The sequence below is a fragment of the Lethenteron reissneri genome, chromosome 30, assembly GCF_015708825.2.
Source record: "Lethenteron reissneri isolate LAM-NWPU_2019-01 chromosome 30, ASM1570882v1, whole genome shotgun sequence".
NCBI lineage: Eukaryota > Metazoa > Chordata > Hyperoartia > Petromyzontiformes > Petromyzontidae > Lethenteron > Lethenteron reissneri.
In genome coordinates, this window is record NC_083808.1 from 13,334,284 (window position 1) to 13,353,863 (window position 19,580).

The 19,580-nt window shown below is 49.6% G+C and overlaps 1 protein-coding gene across 3 annotated transcripts in view; it reads left to right on the top strand.

Moving 5' to 3' along the window:
• Positions 1-19,580, top strand: part of LOC133349539 (glutamate receptor-interacting protein 1-like) — a 334,917-nt gene extending 315,337 nt beyond the window's left edge. For all 3 annotated transcript variants that reach the window (XM_061563083.1, XM_061563082.1, XM_061563084.1), the window contains one exon: positions 13,472-19,580. In XM_061563083.1, coding sequence (XP_061419067.1) covers positions 13,472-13,894 — 423 coding nt within the window. In that variant the 3' untranslated portion in view covers positions 13,895-19,580. The remainder of the gene's footprint in view (positions 1-13,471) is intronic.

Below are 19,580 nucleotides of genomic sequence, written 5' to 3' on the forward strand. Positions count from 1 at the left end.
TGTTTTGGGTCATTGTCATGCTGGAATACCCATCCACGACCCATTTTCAATGCCCTGGCTGAGGGAAGGAGGTTTTCACCCAAGATTTGACGGTAAATGGCCCCGTCCATCGTCCCTTTGATGCGGTGAAGTTGTCCTGTCCCATTAGCAGAAAAACACCCCCAAAGCATAATGTTTCCACCTCCATGTTTGACGGTGGGGATGGTGTTCTTGGGGTCATAGGCAGCATTCCTCCTCCTCCAAACACGGCGAGTTGAGTTGATGCCAAAGAGCTCCATTTTGGTCTCATCTGACTACAACACTTTCACCCAGTTGTCCTCTGAATCATTCAGATGTTCATTGGCAAACTTCAGACGGGCATGTATATGTGCTTTCTTGAGCAGTGGTACATTGCGGGCACTGCAGGATTTCAGTCCTTCACGGCGTAGTGTGTTACCAACTGTTTTCTTGGTGACTATGGTCCCAGCTGCCTTGAGATCATTGACAAGATCCTCCCGTGTAGTTCTGGGCTGATTCCTCACCGTTCTCAGGATCATTGCAACTCCACGAGGTGAGATCTTGCATGGAGCCCCAGGCCGAGGGAGATTGACAGTTCTTTTGTGTTTCTTCCATTTGCGAATAATCGCACCAACTGTTGTCACCTTCACACCAAGCTGCTTGGCGATGGTCTTGTAGCCCATTCCAGCCTTGTGTAGGTCTACAATCTTGTCCCTGACATCCTTGGAGAGCTCTTTGGTCTTGGCCATGGTGGAGAGTTTGGAATCTGATTGATTCTGTGAACAGGTGTCTTTTATACAGGTGTAGTAAGTTGCAGGAGGCTCGGACGACGTAGTTGGAGGCACACTTATTTATTAATACCAACTTATGTACAGCAACAGGAATACACAGCACTTGAAGGGGTGTCGGCCCCTTCACCCGTCTAACAGGGAGACCCAATGTCTAACCTCGCTAACCTACGCCCGGGTCCTCCACTATGGAGCTAGGGGAGGCTACCTATCCCAGCCCTGGTCAAGCTGGGATCCCGGCACCCTGAGTCTCCAGACCGGCTCTTATAAGAACGTCAGTCTGGGCTCTCGGGGCCACGCCACCGGCTTTCACTAGTCGGTCCTGACAAGGACAGCGAGCCAGGGGAGCTCTGGGGCCTATTCTAGCTGGTCTTCACTCTTCGCTGGTTTAAGCTAACACTCGACCTCGAACCCTCCGGCTCACCACCTTTTATAGCAATCGGCCCCCGGGGAGGGGCCGTGGGGGATGCAGTTGCGGACGTCGGTGTGAGCACCTCCTCTGTGTACGGCCCTAACCACGCCCCTTGTGTTTGTTACCCATCCGTGCCCATACATCTTTACAATTACACCTCTACATCACCCCCCCTGTACAGCCCGCAGCCGTCCCCGGCTGCAACAAAATTTCAATAAAGGTGCATCCCCCCCAAATCCGTGTGTGCCTCGCGTAATTTTAACAAGAACAACAACAATAACAACAATAACAACAGGAAAGAGAAAAATAACCCGACGCACCCCCCCTGAATAAATACCCCGTCCCATAAAACCAACATATATACACGTACCCAGGACGCTCCCCCCCCCTTTCGCAAGGGCCCCCCAACGGCCGACCTCACAAAAGTCTGCGCGTTTTGGCGCGCGTTCTTGCGGTGGGCCCGTCACAAGGGGCAGCCCCGGCTTGCCCAGTGGCGGGTGTCGACAGTCCGGGTGTGAGAGTGTCTGGCTTCGCTGCTGAGCGACATCCGACCCCCCCGGGAGGGGTTGGCGGTCGTGGGCACGTCACTCCTGGTGCACCTGGAGGTGGAACAGTCGGTGTCAGGTTAGGCGAAAGCAGCGGAGTCGGGGAGTCGGCGGACCCCTCACACGTTTGGCCACGCGTGTGTGTTAGGGAACACGGGGCGGCGTAATGAACGGTTTCAACCTGGAGGGGTGCACGTACCACCGACGCTTCCCCCACTTGACGCGTACACATTGCGGCCGCAAGACCTGTATGACCTCAACGGGCCCCCGCCACGGCCGTACCAGCTTCGACGAGGTCGCCAGTGGCACCTGGGGACAGTGCAACCATGCCCTGTCCCCCGGTTTCCATTGGAGCACATGTGCCCGCCCCAGCCTAAGCCTCTCATTCGCCCTTTGGCGGTGTTCAGAATTTTGCATGGCCGCTTCCCGCGCCTCCGTTAATTTCCCGATGTTAAATTTAACGTGGTCGGACAATTTCGAGTTTGCCTGCGGCGTCGAGAGCTTCAGCTGAGTCGCCACAGGCGGGTTAGCCTCGCGGCCATACATTAAGAAGAAAGGTGAAAATCCGGTGGCCGCATGGGGAGCCATCCTGTAGGCTTGCAAAACACCCGCAATGTGAAAGTCCCAATCGGTCTGGGATTCCGATACCTGCTGGGACAGCATGGATGTGATAGTCCGATGCAGCCGTTCCACCATCCTGTCAGTTTGTGGGTGATATGGGGAGGTTCGAATTTTCTCCGTACCCAAGAGGTCGCACACCTCGCAGAGGAGTTTCCCCGAAAAATGTTTACCCTGGTCGGTCAGAAGCCGTTCCGGAGCACCTTTGTCGAGGACGTAGCCCTGGACAAAGGCCTCCGCGACGGCTGCTGCCGACTGGTTGGCCAGGGGCCAGACCATGGGCCATCTCATGAAGTATTCGACCCCTGTCAATAAGTACCTATTTCCCCTAGGTGTAGCGGGAAATGGCCCGAGAATATCCAGTGCAACGAGCTCGTTAATCCGGGAAACCTTTATCGACTGCAGCGGAGGGTTGGACCCCCTCGCCGGTGGCTTCCGCTGCGCGCATTGAGTGCACGACCCCAGGAGATCCCCCACGTCCTTTGCCATGCCCGGCCAGAAGAAATCGAGCTGGAGCATGGCAAGGGTCTTGTGAGTCCCCAGGTGAAGGAGCCGCTCATGCGCAGCCCACACCACTTTACCCCTCAATGCTGAAGGCACCACCAGCCGTTGGCGGCGGCATCTCCCATCCCAGTGCATTAAAAGCCCCTAGAACAACCCCCACGAGTCAACGTTTGCCGCCCCCTGACCAACCCCCCCGATGCGACGGCGCAAAGCGAGGAGGGAGGTGTCCTCCATTTGGAGGCGTCCCCACTCCGCAATGGACAACCCCAGCAAGGCATCCCTCCCTTCTTGCTCGATAGGACCCGAAGTTGAAGGCGCATCAGCGGCGGCCACAAAGACCGAATCAGCGATCACGTTCGGAGGCCTACAACGCCCCGAACCCAAGAGGCAAGCGCACTCTGAAGTGGGCGGCAACCGTGACAGAGCGTCAGCGTTCGTGTGGCGGACACCCTTACGATATGTAGTGACAAAATCGTAGTCTTGGAGAATCTCCAACCATCGAGACAACTGTCCCGATGGTTGTTGAATCCGCAAGGCGTACTCCAGCGCCGCATGATCTGTACGGACGGTGAAACGTCGACCGTACAGATATGGGCGGTACTGCTGAATGAAATAAACGATCGCCAATAGTTCACGACGGGTAACGCAGTACCGTTGTTCCGCCGGAGACAACACCCGACTACCGTAAGCCACCACATGCTCTACGCCACCAATGAGCTGCGACAGCACGCCCCCAATGCCCGTGTTACTTGCGTCTGTATCGAGCAAGAAGGGTTGTGAGAAATCGGGATAATTCAACGGCGGAGCCCCCACCAGGGCATCCCGGAGGGAGCGAAAAGCAGCCTCCTCATCCGGTCCCCAACGAAACTTGACTCCCTTGGACGTCAAGGCATGCAAAGGTTTCGCGATTGTAGCGAAGTCAGCCACAAACCGTCGGTAATACAACACGAACCCAATGAAACTCCTGACCTCCCCCATCGAGGTGGGAGTCGGCCAGGAGCTGACACATTTCGTTTTGGCGGGATCAGTGGATATCCCCGAGCGTCCAACAATATGACCCAAATACCGCACCGATTCGCGGAGCAAATGGCACTTCTGCGGTTTAAATTTCAAATTGGCAGCCCGCATTTTGAGGAAAACAGCACGCAACCTCTGGAGGTGTTCATCTAATGTTTTGCTAAAGACGATGACATCATCCAAGTAAATTAAACACGAATCCCATTGCAAGCCCGCCAAGACCAGTTCCATTAACCGCTGAAAAGTTGCCGGCGCAGAATGTAACCCCATCGGCAAGCGGTTAAATTGGAAAAGGCCGTGCGGTGTACGGAAAGCAGTCTTAGGTTTAGATTCGTCATCCAGAGGAAGCTGCCAGAATCCAGAAAGTAAATCCAGGGTGGAAAAGAATCGCACCCCCGCCAAGGCATCAAGCTACTCATCCATTCGAGGAAGCGGGTACGCGTCAGCTACTGAAATTTTGTACAACCGCCGAAATTCGACACAAAACCGCAGTGAGCCGTCGTGTTTTTTCACTAAAACGATCGGTGCGCCCCAAGGGCTGTTGGAAGGGGATATGATATCGGCGGCTAGCATGTAGTCAACGGCCGATTTGACATGATCCTTTTCGTTGGGACTCAACCAAAAGGGATTTTGGCGGATAGGCGCGCTGTCACCCGTGTCAATGTGGTGTCACAGCAATTTAGTACAACCAATATCAAATTTGTGTTGACTAAAAACGTCGGCAAACTCTTTCAGGAGAACTCGCAGCCTCTCACGCTGTGAGTCGGACAGGTCCACTGATCCCGCGCAAAGCGCATCCAGCCATCCGTCATCACGGTCCGAATGCGGTCGCGACGGAGGATCGGTGCTCACCTGACCCACGAGCGGTTCCTCACAGGGTGCCGGCGTCGCGTGTGCAAGTACGGTCCCTTGAGGAACCACGGCCGTTCGCGATCCCACATTAAGGACTGCAATGAAGGGGTCCCCATCCCCTTTTACCATGGTCTGAGCCACTAGCAAATCGGGTCCATTGACCCCGGCTCGAGATGGTCCCAACAAGACCCCCCGATCCGCAACCCCCTAGCAAACGGCCGACGCAACCTAAGAGGGACGAGCATCTGAGCTCCCGGGGGTACGCGTGCAGTCCTTGCCACGAGCGCCTGCACCGTCGCAAATGCCCGACGCTCCGTGGCGGGGGAAGACAAAAACATTACACGTCGGCCCGACGGGAGTTCGATGCACCCCTGGTCGATCAATATACGGATAGGCATTTTGGCCAAGAAATCTGTCCCAACAGGCACGGAACCGCCAGCGAGGAGGAAACCAATACCAGCCCGGATAATTTGATGTCCCCAATGCAAATTTTCGCGCGGATCTGCCCAATGATGCCCAGCGAGCCCCCGTTAGCAGCATAGCATGGCACGTCAATGGGGAGCAAAGGACGGCTTTGAACGGGAAGGATGTTATAAATCAAATCAGATATAATGGTCGCCGATGCTCCCGTGTCAATTAAAATCCGCACCTCAACCCCATCAATGTGACCGACCACGACCGACGACCCCGCTGACGCGGCAACGACACGATGGGCGAGCTCCGACCACTGGCCCGGTTGGAGCGCTCGCCGCATTTCAGAACACTCCGACGCAATGCCCGGTGATTTGCGAGCCCTGTTTGTTTCAGCGAGTGAGTGTGTGACAGATGTGTGCATGGACCAAACGTGCGAGGTGCCACGACTCGCCGTATTTCTCTGCTGGAGCTTGGGTGGAGGCGGCGCAGCGTCCGGACGAGGTGTCGCTCCGCGCTGTCGAGGAGCCCGGCATCCTGAAGCCACGTGGCCTTGAAGGCCACAGTTGTAGCAGCGTGTGAGCGCCCCAGATGGCCTGGGCCGCTCCTGGCGGCTCGGTCCGTTCCGAGCCTGTGGTCCCGCAGATTTCCACTCCCCCGGCCGCTCCACCCCACAGACCTCTTCCGATGGGAGGGTGGTAGCCGCCATGGCATGGCCGGCCACCCCCTTGCCGGCCTTGCGATGCAGGGACCGCAGGCCCGCGTGGATGTGGCGCGCAACCAGCAAGGAAGACATGTCTGTGTCATCTTGTGCCAAGACGGCGACGTCCAACTCGTCCGCGAGTAGCAACAGCTTTTCCGCCACCATGGCGTCCACTCCCTCCTCGTCCATCCGCGGAAAAGCTGCCTTCGCCAGGGCCAGGAGAGCCGTCCGGAAAGCCAGAGGCGATTCGTTGGCGCCCCGATGGCGATCGTGGAACAGCTGCCTGCAGTCGGAAGGCGGGCCGTAGACAGCGGACAGAAGCTGCAGCACCAACTGCAGCGTGGCACGCTTTTCCTTAGGCGCCGAGGTGAGGGTAGCCAGGGCGTCGTTGTCCAGCATCGCCGGCAGCGCGCGTAGTGCTTCGCTGTCCGTCCAATTCGCCATCTCCTGATGAGCGAGGAACTGTCTCTTGAAGCCACCCCAGTCCCCGTCCGCGCCCACGAACTCTTTGAGAGGCGGTAGTCGCTGCTGTAACGCGACGACCGTGGTCGTGGATCGCGCTCCGTCGTTCCCGGCACTCGGTACAGTGTGGGCGGGCTGCGCGTATGGCATCGCCGGTCGCTCCGTTGGCGACGCGCTGGCCGATGTTGATGACGTCGCGGCTTCTGCTTGGCCCTCGGTGGTCACCTGACGCGGGCCGGCCCCGCCCTCTGCTCCCACTGTAGCGATGGCGGGAAATTTGACTGCGAGCCGCGTCGAGGTGGCGGAAAACGGCACTGCGCGTCGGCCGCCATCGTCCCGTGCAGCTTCTCCAGCCCCCAGCCGCGTGATCTCCACCAACGTGGCGGCCGCAGCGTAGAGCAGCTCCGCCAGGCGGGAGTGAGCCAGCCGAAGACCCTCGGCCGACGCTCCCCACCCTTCCTGTCGTTTCGGCGCGGGTGCACTCGGCCCCGGCTGCTCGGATCCGACTTCGGCCATCTCTGGTGCCGAGTCGGCCGAGGTGTCCTCCATCTCCGGCTCCCTGGTACGAGTCGTCCCTCGTGTGTCCATCGTTGAACGATCACTTCTGACACCAGATGTAGTAAGTTGCAGGAGGCTCGGACGACGTAGTTGGAGGCACACTTATTTATTAATACCATCTTATGTACAGCAACGGGAATACACAGCACTTGAAGGGGTATCGGCCCCTTCACCCGTCTAACAGAGAGACCCAATGTCTAACCTCGCTAACCTACGCCCGGGTCCTCCACTATGGAGCTAGGGGAGGCTACCTATCCCAGCCCTGGTCAAGCTGGGATCCCGGCACCCTGAGTCTCCAGACCGGCTCTTATAAGAACGTCAGTCTGGGCTCTCGGGGCCACGCCATCGGCTTTCCCTGGTCGGTCCTGACAAGGACAGCGAGCCAGGGGAGCTCCGGGGCCTATTCTAGCTGGTCTTCACTCTTCGCTGGTTTAAGCTAACACTCCACCTCGAGCCCTCCGGCTCACCACCTTTTATAGCAATCGGCCCCCGGGGGGGGGCCGTGGGGGATGCAGGTGCAGACGTCGGTGTGAGCACCTCCTCTGTGTACGGCCCTAACCATGCCCCTTGTGTTTGTTACCCATCCGTGCCCATACATCTTTACAATTACACCTCTACACAGGTAACAAGCTGAGACTAGGAGCACTCCCTTTAATCCTAATCTCAGCTCGTTACCTGTATAAAAGACACCTGGGAGCCAGAAATCTTTCTGATTGAGAGGGGGTCAAATACTTATTTCCCTCATTAAAATGCAAATCAATTTATAACATTTTTGACATGCGTTTTTCTGGATGTTTTTGTTGTTATTCTGTCTCTCACTGTTCAAATAAACCTACCATTAAAATGATAGACTGATCATTTCTTTGTCAGTAGGCAAACGTACAAAATCAGCAGGGGATCAAATACTTTTTTCCCTCACTGTACCTCCATAACCTGGGTGTGGTGAGGCACACCTCGACGCAGCTCTTTGGAGGCAGGTTTGGTGGATCGTAGACGTTTCACCATGCGCGCAAGACTCACCGCCTGCACGGCTTCCAAGGTGGCCAATAACTGGCAGCAAAGTGGCCCCCTATTTTGATTTTCACAGGATCGTCCTCTTGTTGAGGCAAACTAAACTATTTTTATTCTAAATTTTTTACGCTATATTTTTTCACCTGAGTACGATTGCTTGTGTTGCGATCAAAACGTCGTGATTTTTCACAATAATGTTTCTATCCACGTGACTTTACCGAAAGACCCAAAGAGTATGAATCCCTGCAGTCACGAAAGATTTAAGTCAAGTTAAATAGTTCGTTTCCTACCTGGTTTATTCCTTTATATTTTTATTATTTTCTAGGAAATATTACTGATCTTTGAAATTATTTTCTAGAGAGTCCCGCATTAGGATATTTTTATTTTACAGGTAAGGCTCACTGAGCAATTTGCCTCTTTTTCAGAAACGACCTGGACACAAATGATAGCTCAACAAAGTAGCGTATCATCATGTGGAAATTTATAGCAGCCAAATACTCTCAATGCATGTTTCTGAATGTGGAGGGGAAAAACCGGAGAGCCCGGAGAAAAATCCACACGACCACAGGGAGGGAAACATGCAAACTTCAAATATACAGCAGGCGTCAGGGTCGGGATCGAACCCACACTTCCTGCATACCAGGCGATGTCGTTAGCACATACAAACTCCAGTTTGTTTCAGTTCCGTAAAAGTAATGATGATTGTACAACACTCTAAAGCAATAGTTCACATGTAGTCTTCTGGTATCGTTGTACAAAACAATCTATTTATTATTTTCTTTCATTTCAACAACAAAAAACATTAAATAAAGAATCAGATAGACATCTTCACTTGCGGGATCTTGAACGAGTGTTGGGACTCGCTGAGGCTTTCTTGAATCAAGGGCTATTATATAAAGTACATTTCACAGTGTTTATTTACAAGAAACTAATTTATAATGTTGTGTTGCATACCGTATGTTTATCCTCTATCTACGGGACCCTTTTTTGCCGGTATCATGATACTGATAAAAAAAAGGCGTTAACACTGGAGAGACAAGAACCATGAAGGAGGTCGTCTCAAGGACATTGCATACAGCATAATGTATGATAATAATTAGTTGATAATAATAATTATAATAATTAATAATTAAATAATATTTTACTTCTTAAGATTAATAATTCAAATATTAATTGTTATCAAAGCCGTGTTTGTTTGCATGTTTTCCCACAAGCACGTGTGTGGTTAATGCAGACGTGGTGTCTTGTGATTGGTGTCTATTTGGTGTTTTGACATCGTAACACCTCCTGTATTCTTGTCGGAGAGGGTAAAGTCTGTTGTTATTTTTTTTCATCATGTTTATCCGTTGCATGAATGTTCGCGTGTACTTGGTCTGTACTGCATTGTGCGTTTGGGCGTGTGTGTGTTCATGGGGAACCGTGGTGTAGCGGTTAGCGTGCTGAACTACGAACCTGGCAACCTGAGTTCGATTCCTGCTCACGACCAATAGCAGTGGTGAATATCTTAACCGGTCTTGGGCCTCCCCTAGGTCGACTCAGCATTAGATGAGTACTTGGTGCGGTTTGTAAACATCAGCACTTGGGAGACAAAGATGGGCGGGTGTAGAATTGGCCACCCACCCCCTCGTGTGCCGTGTCGGCCTTCATAGGTGCTCGCTAACAGCACTTACCCCAACAGTCTGTTAAGGCTATACGGGGGATCTTTTTCTTTGTTCATGTTACCGCGATATTTATTGTTCATATAAGCACCGTGCCTTTACTGAGCAAGGTGTTTGTAAAGCCCCTATCACACACACACCCTCGAGCCGTACCATTTCTCTTTTTGAATCTCCCACATTAATCAACCCCGCAGCCTGCAAGCGTATAAACAAAATGTATTGTCCATCCACGCGTCCATGCATCTGCACATCAATCAGGCTATCTATACGTGTCCATCTGTCCGTATATATGTTAACATATTTCACGAGGATGCGCACCTCAGACGCAGCATCTCATTTATGCTGAAGTGCATGTGGCAGAACGAGGTCACGTGCTGTTGTGGAAGGGATCAACAGTAAATAATCCACGTGCATTTTTACAGCCACCGTACGCTATTTCTGCATGATATATTCCTGCTGCAGCCGAGTGTTTACAAACTCTGCGCTCGTGTGCCATTCCTTCTGAAAAACACATCATCCGTTACATTTTTGGCACACGTCTATGTGTGTGTGGGGGGAGCGGTAGTATAGCGGTCGGCGCGCTGCGCTCAGAATCCGTCAGCCCGAGTTGGATTCCCGCATCACGGCCAACACCAGTGATGGCTATCTGAACCGGTCCTGGTCCTCCCCTAGGTCGACTCAGCCCCAAATTAGTTATTGGTGCGATGTGTAAACATTTCCACTGAGGAGACAAAGGCGGCCGTGCGTGGTGATGGCGACCCACCTCACCTCCTTGTGTGCTGTGCCAGCCCTGATAGGTGCTCGCTAACAGGACTTCAACAGTCTGTTAAGATTACACTATGTCACACAAATTTTGTTCCTGGGTAGTAAGTGTTATTTCGTAATTGTTTATGCCTAAAAAGTATAGAAAATGGCTATTATTTCTCACGAACTTTGTTTTTGTGACCAGGACAGTGATATTTTGAAATTTACCTATTTTCAATGAGAAAACGGGCGAATTTGTGTCTTTTCGTTCACATAAAGTCAGAAAACAACATATGAATCAAATTTAACATGTATTTATACTAAAGTAATACAAAAATTACGACAAAAGATTTAGAAGTGAGTATCTTTTTGAGATTTACGATTATACTGTAAATAAATATCACGAATCAGCCCCCAAATGTAGTCTCCCATCATGTTCTCGTTATACTGTCCTTGGTAGCGGCGTTTAAAGTCCAGTATATCCTGGTGGAAGCGCTGGTCTTGCTCCTCCGAGTACGCTCCCATGTTCTCCTTGAATTCATAAAGATGAGCGTCAAGGATATGGACTTTGAGGGACATCCTCCAGCCCATTGTGCGGTAGTTCTTCACCAGAGTCTCAACCAGCTCTACATAGTTTTCGTCCTTGTGATTGCCCAGGAAGCCACGAACCACTGCGACAAAGCTGTTCCAAGCCGCGTTCTCCTTAAAAGTGAGCTTCTTAGGGAATTCATCGCATTCCAGGATCTTCTTCATCTGTGGTCCGATGAAGACACCGGCTTTGACCTTTGCCTCAGACAGCTTAGGGAAGAAGTCTTGAAGGTACTTGAAGGATGCTGACTCCTTATCTATAGCTCTGACAAATTCTTTCATAAGGCCCAATTTGATGTGGAGTGGTGGCATCAGCACCTTCCGGGGGTCCACCAGTGGCTCCCACTTGACGTTGTTCCTCCCCACAGAGAACTCGGTCAGCTGTGGCCAGTCCCGCCTGTGGTAGTGTGCCTTGGTGTCCCTGCTGTCCCAAAGGCAAAGATAGCAGGGAAACTTTGTAAAACCGCCTTGGAGACCCATCAGGAATGCCACCATTTGGAAGTCTCCGATGACCTCCCAGCCATACTCATCATACTTCAAGGCGTCCAGCAAGGTCTTGATGCTGTCGTAATCCTCTTTGATGTGCACCGAGTGAGCTAGGGGAAGAGATGGGTACTTGTTACCATTATGGAGCAGCACGGCTTTTGACGCTTATGGATGAGCTGTCAATGAAGAGGCACCACTCATTCTGGTTACAGGCGATTCCGATTGCCTCGAACATTGTGGCAGAAGCAGAGCCAATCTTGACGGGTGAAGAATTTGCAAAAAGGTTGTTGACGCTTCCTTTGATCTGTGACTTGCACACTTTTATCCAACAAGTTCCACTGCTTGAGCCTAGACGTGAAAAGCTCGGCATTGGACTTGGTGAGACCAAGATCTCTGATCAAGTCGTTGAGGTATTTTTGGTTGGGGTTACAAAAATACATTTATTTCACCCATGACTAATGTGTAAGAGATTCTCGCAACATTTTTCATGTATGATATATTTTTAAAATAATATTGAAAATTGTAAAACATTTTAAAATAAAAAACTTTGAAATTTTTTTAAATTGTAACAAATTTTATAACAACATTTCGAGCAAAAATTGTCTATCTTACCTTCCAGAGTTTTGTTGCATTCCTCGCAGGTGAAATGAGATGCCGAGGGTTTGTCTTGATCCCTGACAGGCATGCCCAAATATGCCCTGTAGGCCTCACACATCTTAGCAGATGCTTCCACAGAGTACTTTTTCACGCTTGTCTTGATAAATTGGCCGCAGACATAGCAAAATGCGTCTGCCAGATGCTTGCAGCCTCTTGATTCCATATCAGAAAAATGCATATATGTATCCACTTAGGCAGCTGGAACTAAACTGAACTGGTGGGCTTAAGGCCCCTGTATTTATACTACTCTTTATATTACTGGAAAGTTCTAGAATGTTCTAGAAAGGTTACTACAAGTTTACTCAGCACTGCATCTATCTGGAATGTTCTGGAAAATAGGTAAATTTCAAAATATCACTGTCCTGGCCACAAAAGCAAAGTTTGTGGGGAATAATAGCCATTCTCTGCACGTTTGAGGCATAATAAATTCGGAAATAACACTTACTACCCAGGAACAAAAAAAAATTGTTACACAGTGTTATAGGTGGGAAAGCAGCGGTGTGGTGGTGAGCGTATTTTCCCCATGACCCTAACGACTTTGGTTCCACCCCTGGCCACGGACAACATCATTGTAAGTTATTACCGAGTGTTGTTCGCCATGACATCCGGTGTTTCGCTACACGCACTTGGCAGCTCATTCAGAGTACCGAAACACAGTAGAGCTATACAACACGACCACAAAAACTTACGCAGTGCTATACAGATTATTACACATTTGCACCAGATACTTATTTAAGGCTGAGGTGACCTAAGAGAGGTTCAGAACCGGTACAGTTATACACCAATGATGTGAGCCATGGCCTAGAATATGAACTTGGATCGCAAGGTTGGAAGCGTAGTGCGCACACTCAAACAAAGACAAAGATCCCCTGTATAGCCTTAACAGACTGTTGAGCAAGTGCTGTTAGCGAGCACCTATGAAGGCCGGCACGGCACACGATGGGGTGGGTGGCCTACACCACGCCCGGCCGCCTTTGTCTCCCAAGTGGCGATGTTTACACATCGCACCAGGTACTCATTTGAGGCTCAGTCGACCTAAGGGAGGCCCAGGACCAGTTCAGATAATTGTCACTGGTGTTGGCCGTGAGTGGGAATCAAACCCGGGTCGCCAGGTTCGTAGTGCAGCGCGCTAACCGCGACACTAATGCTCCTCACAAACACACACTGACACACACACACGTGTGCTTGCCTTTGAGTTGTGTAACCCACACTGTTCTGAGTCGTGGCTCGGTTTTGGCTGGACGTCTAACGCGGCTCAGCTCAAGCTTGAGCCGCTCGGTCACTTCCAAAGATGCGCTCGGCCAAGGCTTGGCTCAGGCTCAGCCTCATAGGAATTCTGAGCATGACCAAGACCAATGCTGAGAGCCGGCTCGCTCGAGCCAGACCCTGAGCAGAGCCACGGCTACGAATGCAAGCCTGAGAAACTTGCGCACGTCCCCTCTCTGCCATGGTGGCTGCAGGTGAACGGCGTGCAGCTGGGTGAGGCGGGCTGCGGCTCGCTCGTGCCGCTCGTGTCAGAGTCGCGCGACTCCGTCGAACTCCTCGTGAGCCGCGTGCAGCTCCCCTGCACCACCGAAGGCCGCCGGACCCCCACGCCGCCGCCGCGGCCTCGGCCCCCTGTGCCCGCCCCCCCACCGCACCTGCGCTGCAAGCCAGCCGAGCCCTGGGTGCCGGGGGGCGTAGGGCGAGCGGCGGACGGGGGCCGCTCGAGTCCGCTTGCGCTCTCCTGCCTCCCGCAGGCCACGCCGCGCCACCCCGATTTCCCCGGTGGCGGCGGCGGTGACGACGTCGACAAGGGTGCCGCGCTGCCACCTTTTATGCCCCTGCACCCCCGCGAGCAGCCGGCCGGAGCGGAGCATCACAACAACCTGGAGATGCTTTAGCCACGGACGCGCTGCGCCCCCCTAAGTGCGCCGAGCTAATTGGAGCGAACTCTACGTACGGTCACGATTGTCGCGTTTGCAGAGCGCAGTCAACAATCAAAGTTGGAGGTGGGCCCCACGTTCTGACAGGCATTGTGAACGGCGTTCAACTATTTTGATGGTCCGGAAACGAAAGTGGAAATTCCACGTTCCTATGGTGGGGGGGAGGGGGGGTCAGTCTGTCTCCATGTGTGGAAGGGTCGCTGTTCACATCCCACAAAGTGGTACTAATTTTGGCGACCTTGAAAGGATGAAAGGTGTCAACCCCCGGACTGGTATTCAAACACGCAGACTTCCGATTGCGAGCCAAGCACTTTGCCATCAGCACCGCTCGGTCAGATGATGCACAGAAACGACTTGATGCGGTTGGTGATGCAGATCAAATTGATCCTTATGCTGAAGGAACGCGATGTCACTGTTGCAAGATAAGCAACTTTGAAGGAGAATTTCATTAAATGGAACTTGATGATTCTTCGTTGAGTAACGGTGGGAATTGTTATTTGAATCAACAATGCCTGGCGATGACGGCTTGCTTGGCTTGGCGTAAAACGATTGAGGATGTAATCGTGCACTTGTCTCGTTGTTAAAGTAAAAAAAAAAGTCTCCATCGTACAAAGTGAACATTACATTGTTGCAATGGCTTCATTAAATTAAACATTCTAATGATGAAATTTTGGTGGCTATTTTGAACGTGCAAAGTTTCACAATGTTCGTTTTTTATCACCAACCTTAGCCCCAAACGGAATATGAACACAAGAGGTGAAGAAACATCCCTGCAGAACTGCTCATCACAGCGCACTCCGTCAGTGCATTGCCCCCGGGCAATGACACCACGGGAACACTGCTCAAGTCACTTTAGTTTAAGCAAGCATAAGCAAGTTTGCAGAGGTTTGCGGTTCGAGCCCAGTGGCCACCCCGGTTACTACTGCCTGTTGAATAACCAATGTATATGCGCCATCCATTTGGTAGTGGACTGTAGAGATCCCGTGATGTTATTCGCAAAAGATCAGGCTGTGTGTGCCGGCATCATGTTCAAAATTATCTTAATGTAAACATCCTATAAATGAAAATCCTTATCTATAGATGGCACTCCTTCGTATTGTGTAAAGAGTGGTTGGACAAAGTCATGCAAAATACATTTTATATCATAGCCAGGCAAAGGCCAAAGTGAAAATCTACAGCCATAAGGTTGTAGTCATTACACACAAAGCGCTTGCCACAGATGAACCACAATACCTTGCTGATCTCGTCAAGAAACATAAACCATCATGAGAACTCCGGTCATCCTCGCAGCAGCGGCTTTTGGCTTGCTATCAAACAAGGACGGTCACCGCATTGCGCGCTTTGAGATGCGCTTATGCAGCCGTCTGGAACACTCTTCCGATATTAGGAAGCCACTGGAGTTATGCACTTTTGAATCTCGATTGAAAACTAATTTCTTTAGAACTGCTTTTTGTGTTTAGTTTATTGTCCTTCCCTCTAATCTTCGATTAGCAGGGTTGGCTACATACGGTGACCTCTTCTGCTGTGCAGATGGGCCACTGCAAAAACACTAACGTAGGATGAATGTTTAATGTTTTAAGGCAGTACAAGCATTAGTGACGAGAGTGTGTAATACATGGGTTTGTCGAGAACCGTTCTAACACTGAAAATTATGTTTATAAGGGTCGGAGGATAACGGTTCAGGCAATGGCTATTCGGAGCAGACAGCGGTGGTGAGTAGAGTGTCTGTCCACTTTAAAACAGCAAAGGTAAATTGTCGGCTTTTTAATTCGCACTTATTAAGACAGTTTGACACGTAGGCTTTCGCGACCAATATCATCCCTAATATAGGTGTTTTGGGGTTAGATCGCATAAATATAAATGTGTCGTTAAACCCGCCACCACCCGATCCAGCAAATTAGTAAGGTTTGTCACATAAACAGAACATGCCAATTGGTTACTAGTACAGCACACCGGTGTGTTGTACTCAGATTGTACATTTTGTGTATTTACTCTCGAACACACTGGTTGAACATTCTAAACATAAACAATTGACAGTGATATAAAATGGTTTAATTCTAGGGCACGTTAAAATCCTGAAAAGGCTGTGATGAGCATTTCGGATGTGTAGACGAGTAAAATTGGTAGAAGCAACATTGCTGTGTTTGTCGTAGTAAGCATGGTAATACTAATAAGTTGGCGGCCATTATAATTATACAAAGAGCTCCAAACCAGAGTTGTGTGAAGATGTATTTACTCAGAGACAGGAAATGCATACGACAAATCATTGACTATAATGATAGGCATTTATCATGATATTGATTCAGTTAGACTGTGCTAAAATCAATACAATCTTACCTGACACGATACACTGGGCTACAGTTATTACAAAAGAAACTCTTTCTCACTTTGAGAAATTCATCAGATTTTTTTTATAAACAGGATAAAAATGATTTTAAAAAATTAATTGGCTTTCAAAATAAAAAGGTCTAAAGTTAACATCTCCCCGTTCAAATGTGCAATCTGGCAGCCCTGGTGTCCCACGAGTGGTCCCAAGCCAGGGATGGAAATTCCACATTTCCATGACGAAGGTCAGCACCCCACAGGACAATAACACGAACTGAAACCGAGACTGAAACTGAATATAAATCTGGCTTCAGCTACTTTAGTTCCAACTCGGTTCTGCTGATGACTACTAAAACTAAATCCTACCTTGATGTGACGGCGAGAGCGTCAAGGGCAGATATGGTCCCCTATTTCCAGCTTACTGACTTCACATTGCACAGCTGATAAATGTGTTTGGCCCAGTGAAATTACATTACAAATGACCGGGAAAAATTTTGCAGGAGTCAGAAGGGTAATTGCCGCAATTGTTACCCAACAATAGTGTGGCGTGCTGCACAGATTGCAGCAGACTTGTTGAGTAGTTCCTCTCATCTAGGAGAGCAGAGGTGCTATCAATGTAGGTAGATTCAAGTACTCTTATGTGCTGGTATGATTCACAGTACAGGATATTTCTTATATACTTGTAATGTTCGTGCAACAATGTGTCATCAGGGCTACGTCCATTGATGAACGATTAATTCTGACTGCCGGTAGTGAAGCGATGAGCATTTATTTATTTTGACATCTCTGGACTGAAAACAACCCCTTTGCGAGATGGTGCCTTCCCGTTACCGTATTTGTGTGTGTGTGTGTAGCTTATCAGTGCACACCACCACAACAGCCGTCTGAGACTTTGTATTGTGAAGCACAGGATCTCTTAAGGTGGGTCCATCACCTCCCGTCGTTTCAGCCCGTTTATTTATAGCCACCGACTGGTTTACCTTCGAGCAGACAATTCAGAAGGCAATCTGATAGTTTATGTCGGCAATTATTGGTGTGAGAAGCCAGCTTAAACCCTCGTTACTTTTGTCAACAACGGAGTTTAACTTTGAAAGCTCGTCCATGGGGGGGGGGGGGGATGGTCGAGTCACGTTTCTCCGTTGTGAGTTTGAGCCAGTTGGCACAGGCCACGGTACCCTTTGACCCCACTCGCCACTCGATCCTGTAGTTGGGCCAGGAATAAAGTTTTGCAGCCGTTATTCCGTGTTTCTAGCCTCTGGTTCCTTTTGCCATGAGCGGATCGTTTTTGGCTGTGATTTGTTGTGCACTCTTGTGTCAGCGGGTATCTAACGCGGGTGTGGAAGGGGAACACTGCCCATTGGTGATCATTTTTGTGAGTGGATGTGCTGGTTGAACTGTGTAATGTAAAGTGACTGGATAACAAAAAAGAATTGTGATAATAATTGTCTGAAAAGAGACTAAATGTGTAAGAGCCACCCACAGAATTGAAATTAAAGGAGGTGTGACCCATTACTCTGCTACATTGCAACATCGTTTACATAACAATATTTGTTGTTATACTTCTGTGCAAAAGAGCCTTCGCCTCAGTTTATAATGTAATGCTGGAACATTTTCATTGGATTTCAATTTGTCTAAAGTTAAAAACATTTATGGGATTGTGCTTAATGACACGCCCTATAATGTGGGAAATGTGTAGAATTAGAGCAATGCAATTACTGGTCAGCTTTGTATAATGCGGTAGTCGTGTGTGGACATGCACTTTCCAGATAACAAGAATAAAACAAGCCCCAGTACAACAAACAGGATATTACAAATATCATATCACTGCAGCAAATTATCACACAGCCTTATTACTCTCCTGGGATATTAAGCATCCGGATTAGGCAAGCAGGCAATTGCAGTGTCTCAATATCCAATTAAGTTATGAAATTATCAGACCAATGAGTGGCAAAGCGGCACTTAACACGACTTGAAAACAGGCCATTGAAAGCAATAATGCTTAAACAAAATTACTGATTTATTATTTTAGCCTCAATCAATCCTAATGCAAAGGCAACTAAATTGCATTAACCGCAGAGGTGTTGCTTACGAAGTAAGTGAAACATACATTTCACCCGGATTTTCTTTACATAATTGGACAGCAGATTTTCCCCCACACAGTCATAAAGTGCTATAGAGTACAACACTGAGGCATTGTGACGCGGTGTTTCTGTGGGCCCTGCGTGTCGCAGGCGTAAACGCCTGGGCGTACGAAAAGCGCAATGTTGTCATGTGAAAACTCCACGAGAAGCCCCCACCGCCCCCCATTGGGTTAATAGGTCCGCATTGTTTTTGACGACATGGCCAATAGAAATCAAGAGTCCACAGTGTGTCCACGCTCGAATGAGCCGAGCGATTTCGAGCTTTTGGACGCTCAGCCGTGGTGCCACACGGCCATTGGTGCCCCTGACATTGTCTTTCCAAGACCTCACTCACACCCAACACACCACTTGGAGGGCCAATTCCTTCTGCACATTCTACACGGAACTGCCCCAGTGTGTTGCCGTGTCATGGGTTCCACACATGGCTGGCGTTCCCAATAAGTTAGCGGCCATAAAATTGGAGTCCATCGACCCCCCCCATTATAAACCTGGACCTGTGTAACCAATACGTTGAGCAATATGGAGAGAAGTGGGAGTCACCAACACGTTGCTGAGTGCTTGTATTACTCTTCTACAAAGAACAAAACAAACGTGAGGTTTCATGACAGTTGTGAATTCCGGCGGTCGTACAGCCTCGTGACTCATTAACATGCCACGTGCAGATTCTGTGAAATTGCGGTTGTCAAACCTTCACGAGACAAAATTTCCCCACAAAGATAATACTGAGAATGTGCTGTTGTAGAATTTTGAGAGAAGTAATTACATTTAATTCGAACATTTTCGTAATGTGGGGGGTGGAGTGGCTCCCGGAATATAAAGTGAGCATTAACGGTGTGGCTAAACGTACGATTAAAGCTGAACGTTTAAGATATCCTCGATGCATAATTTACATGTCAGCAGTTAATATTTTCAAAATAGTACCAAATGGCACAACGTGAAACGAAAGTTTATATTTATGAAATGTTTATGCCGTTACCACGGATGGTACGAAGATTTTGAAAGGTTCATTGGTAACTTGGCTGCACGTTTCAAATGTTCTGTTTGTGGGCTTCACATGTAGCTACCGATGGTGCTTTCTCGTGTTTGAATATACGGCCGTGGTCTTAAAAGTTAATATTTAAAGAAAGTTTCTCAACGATGGAACTCCAGTTTTAATAATAAAATTACATTAACTCAAA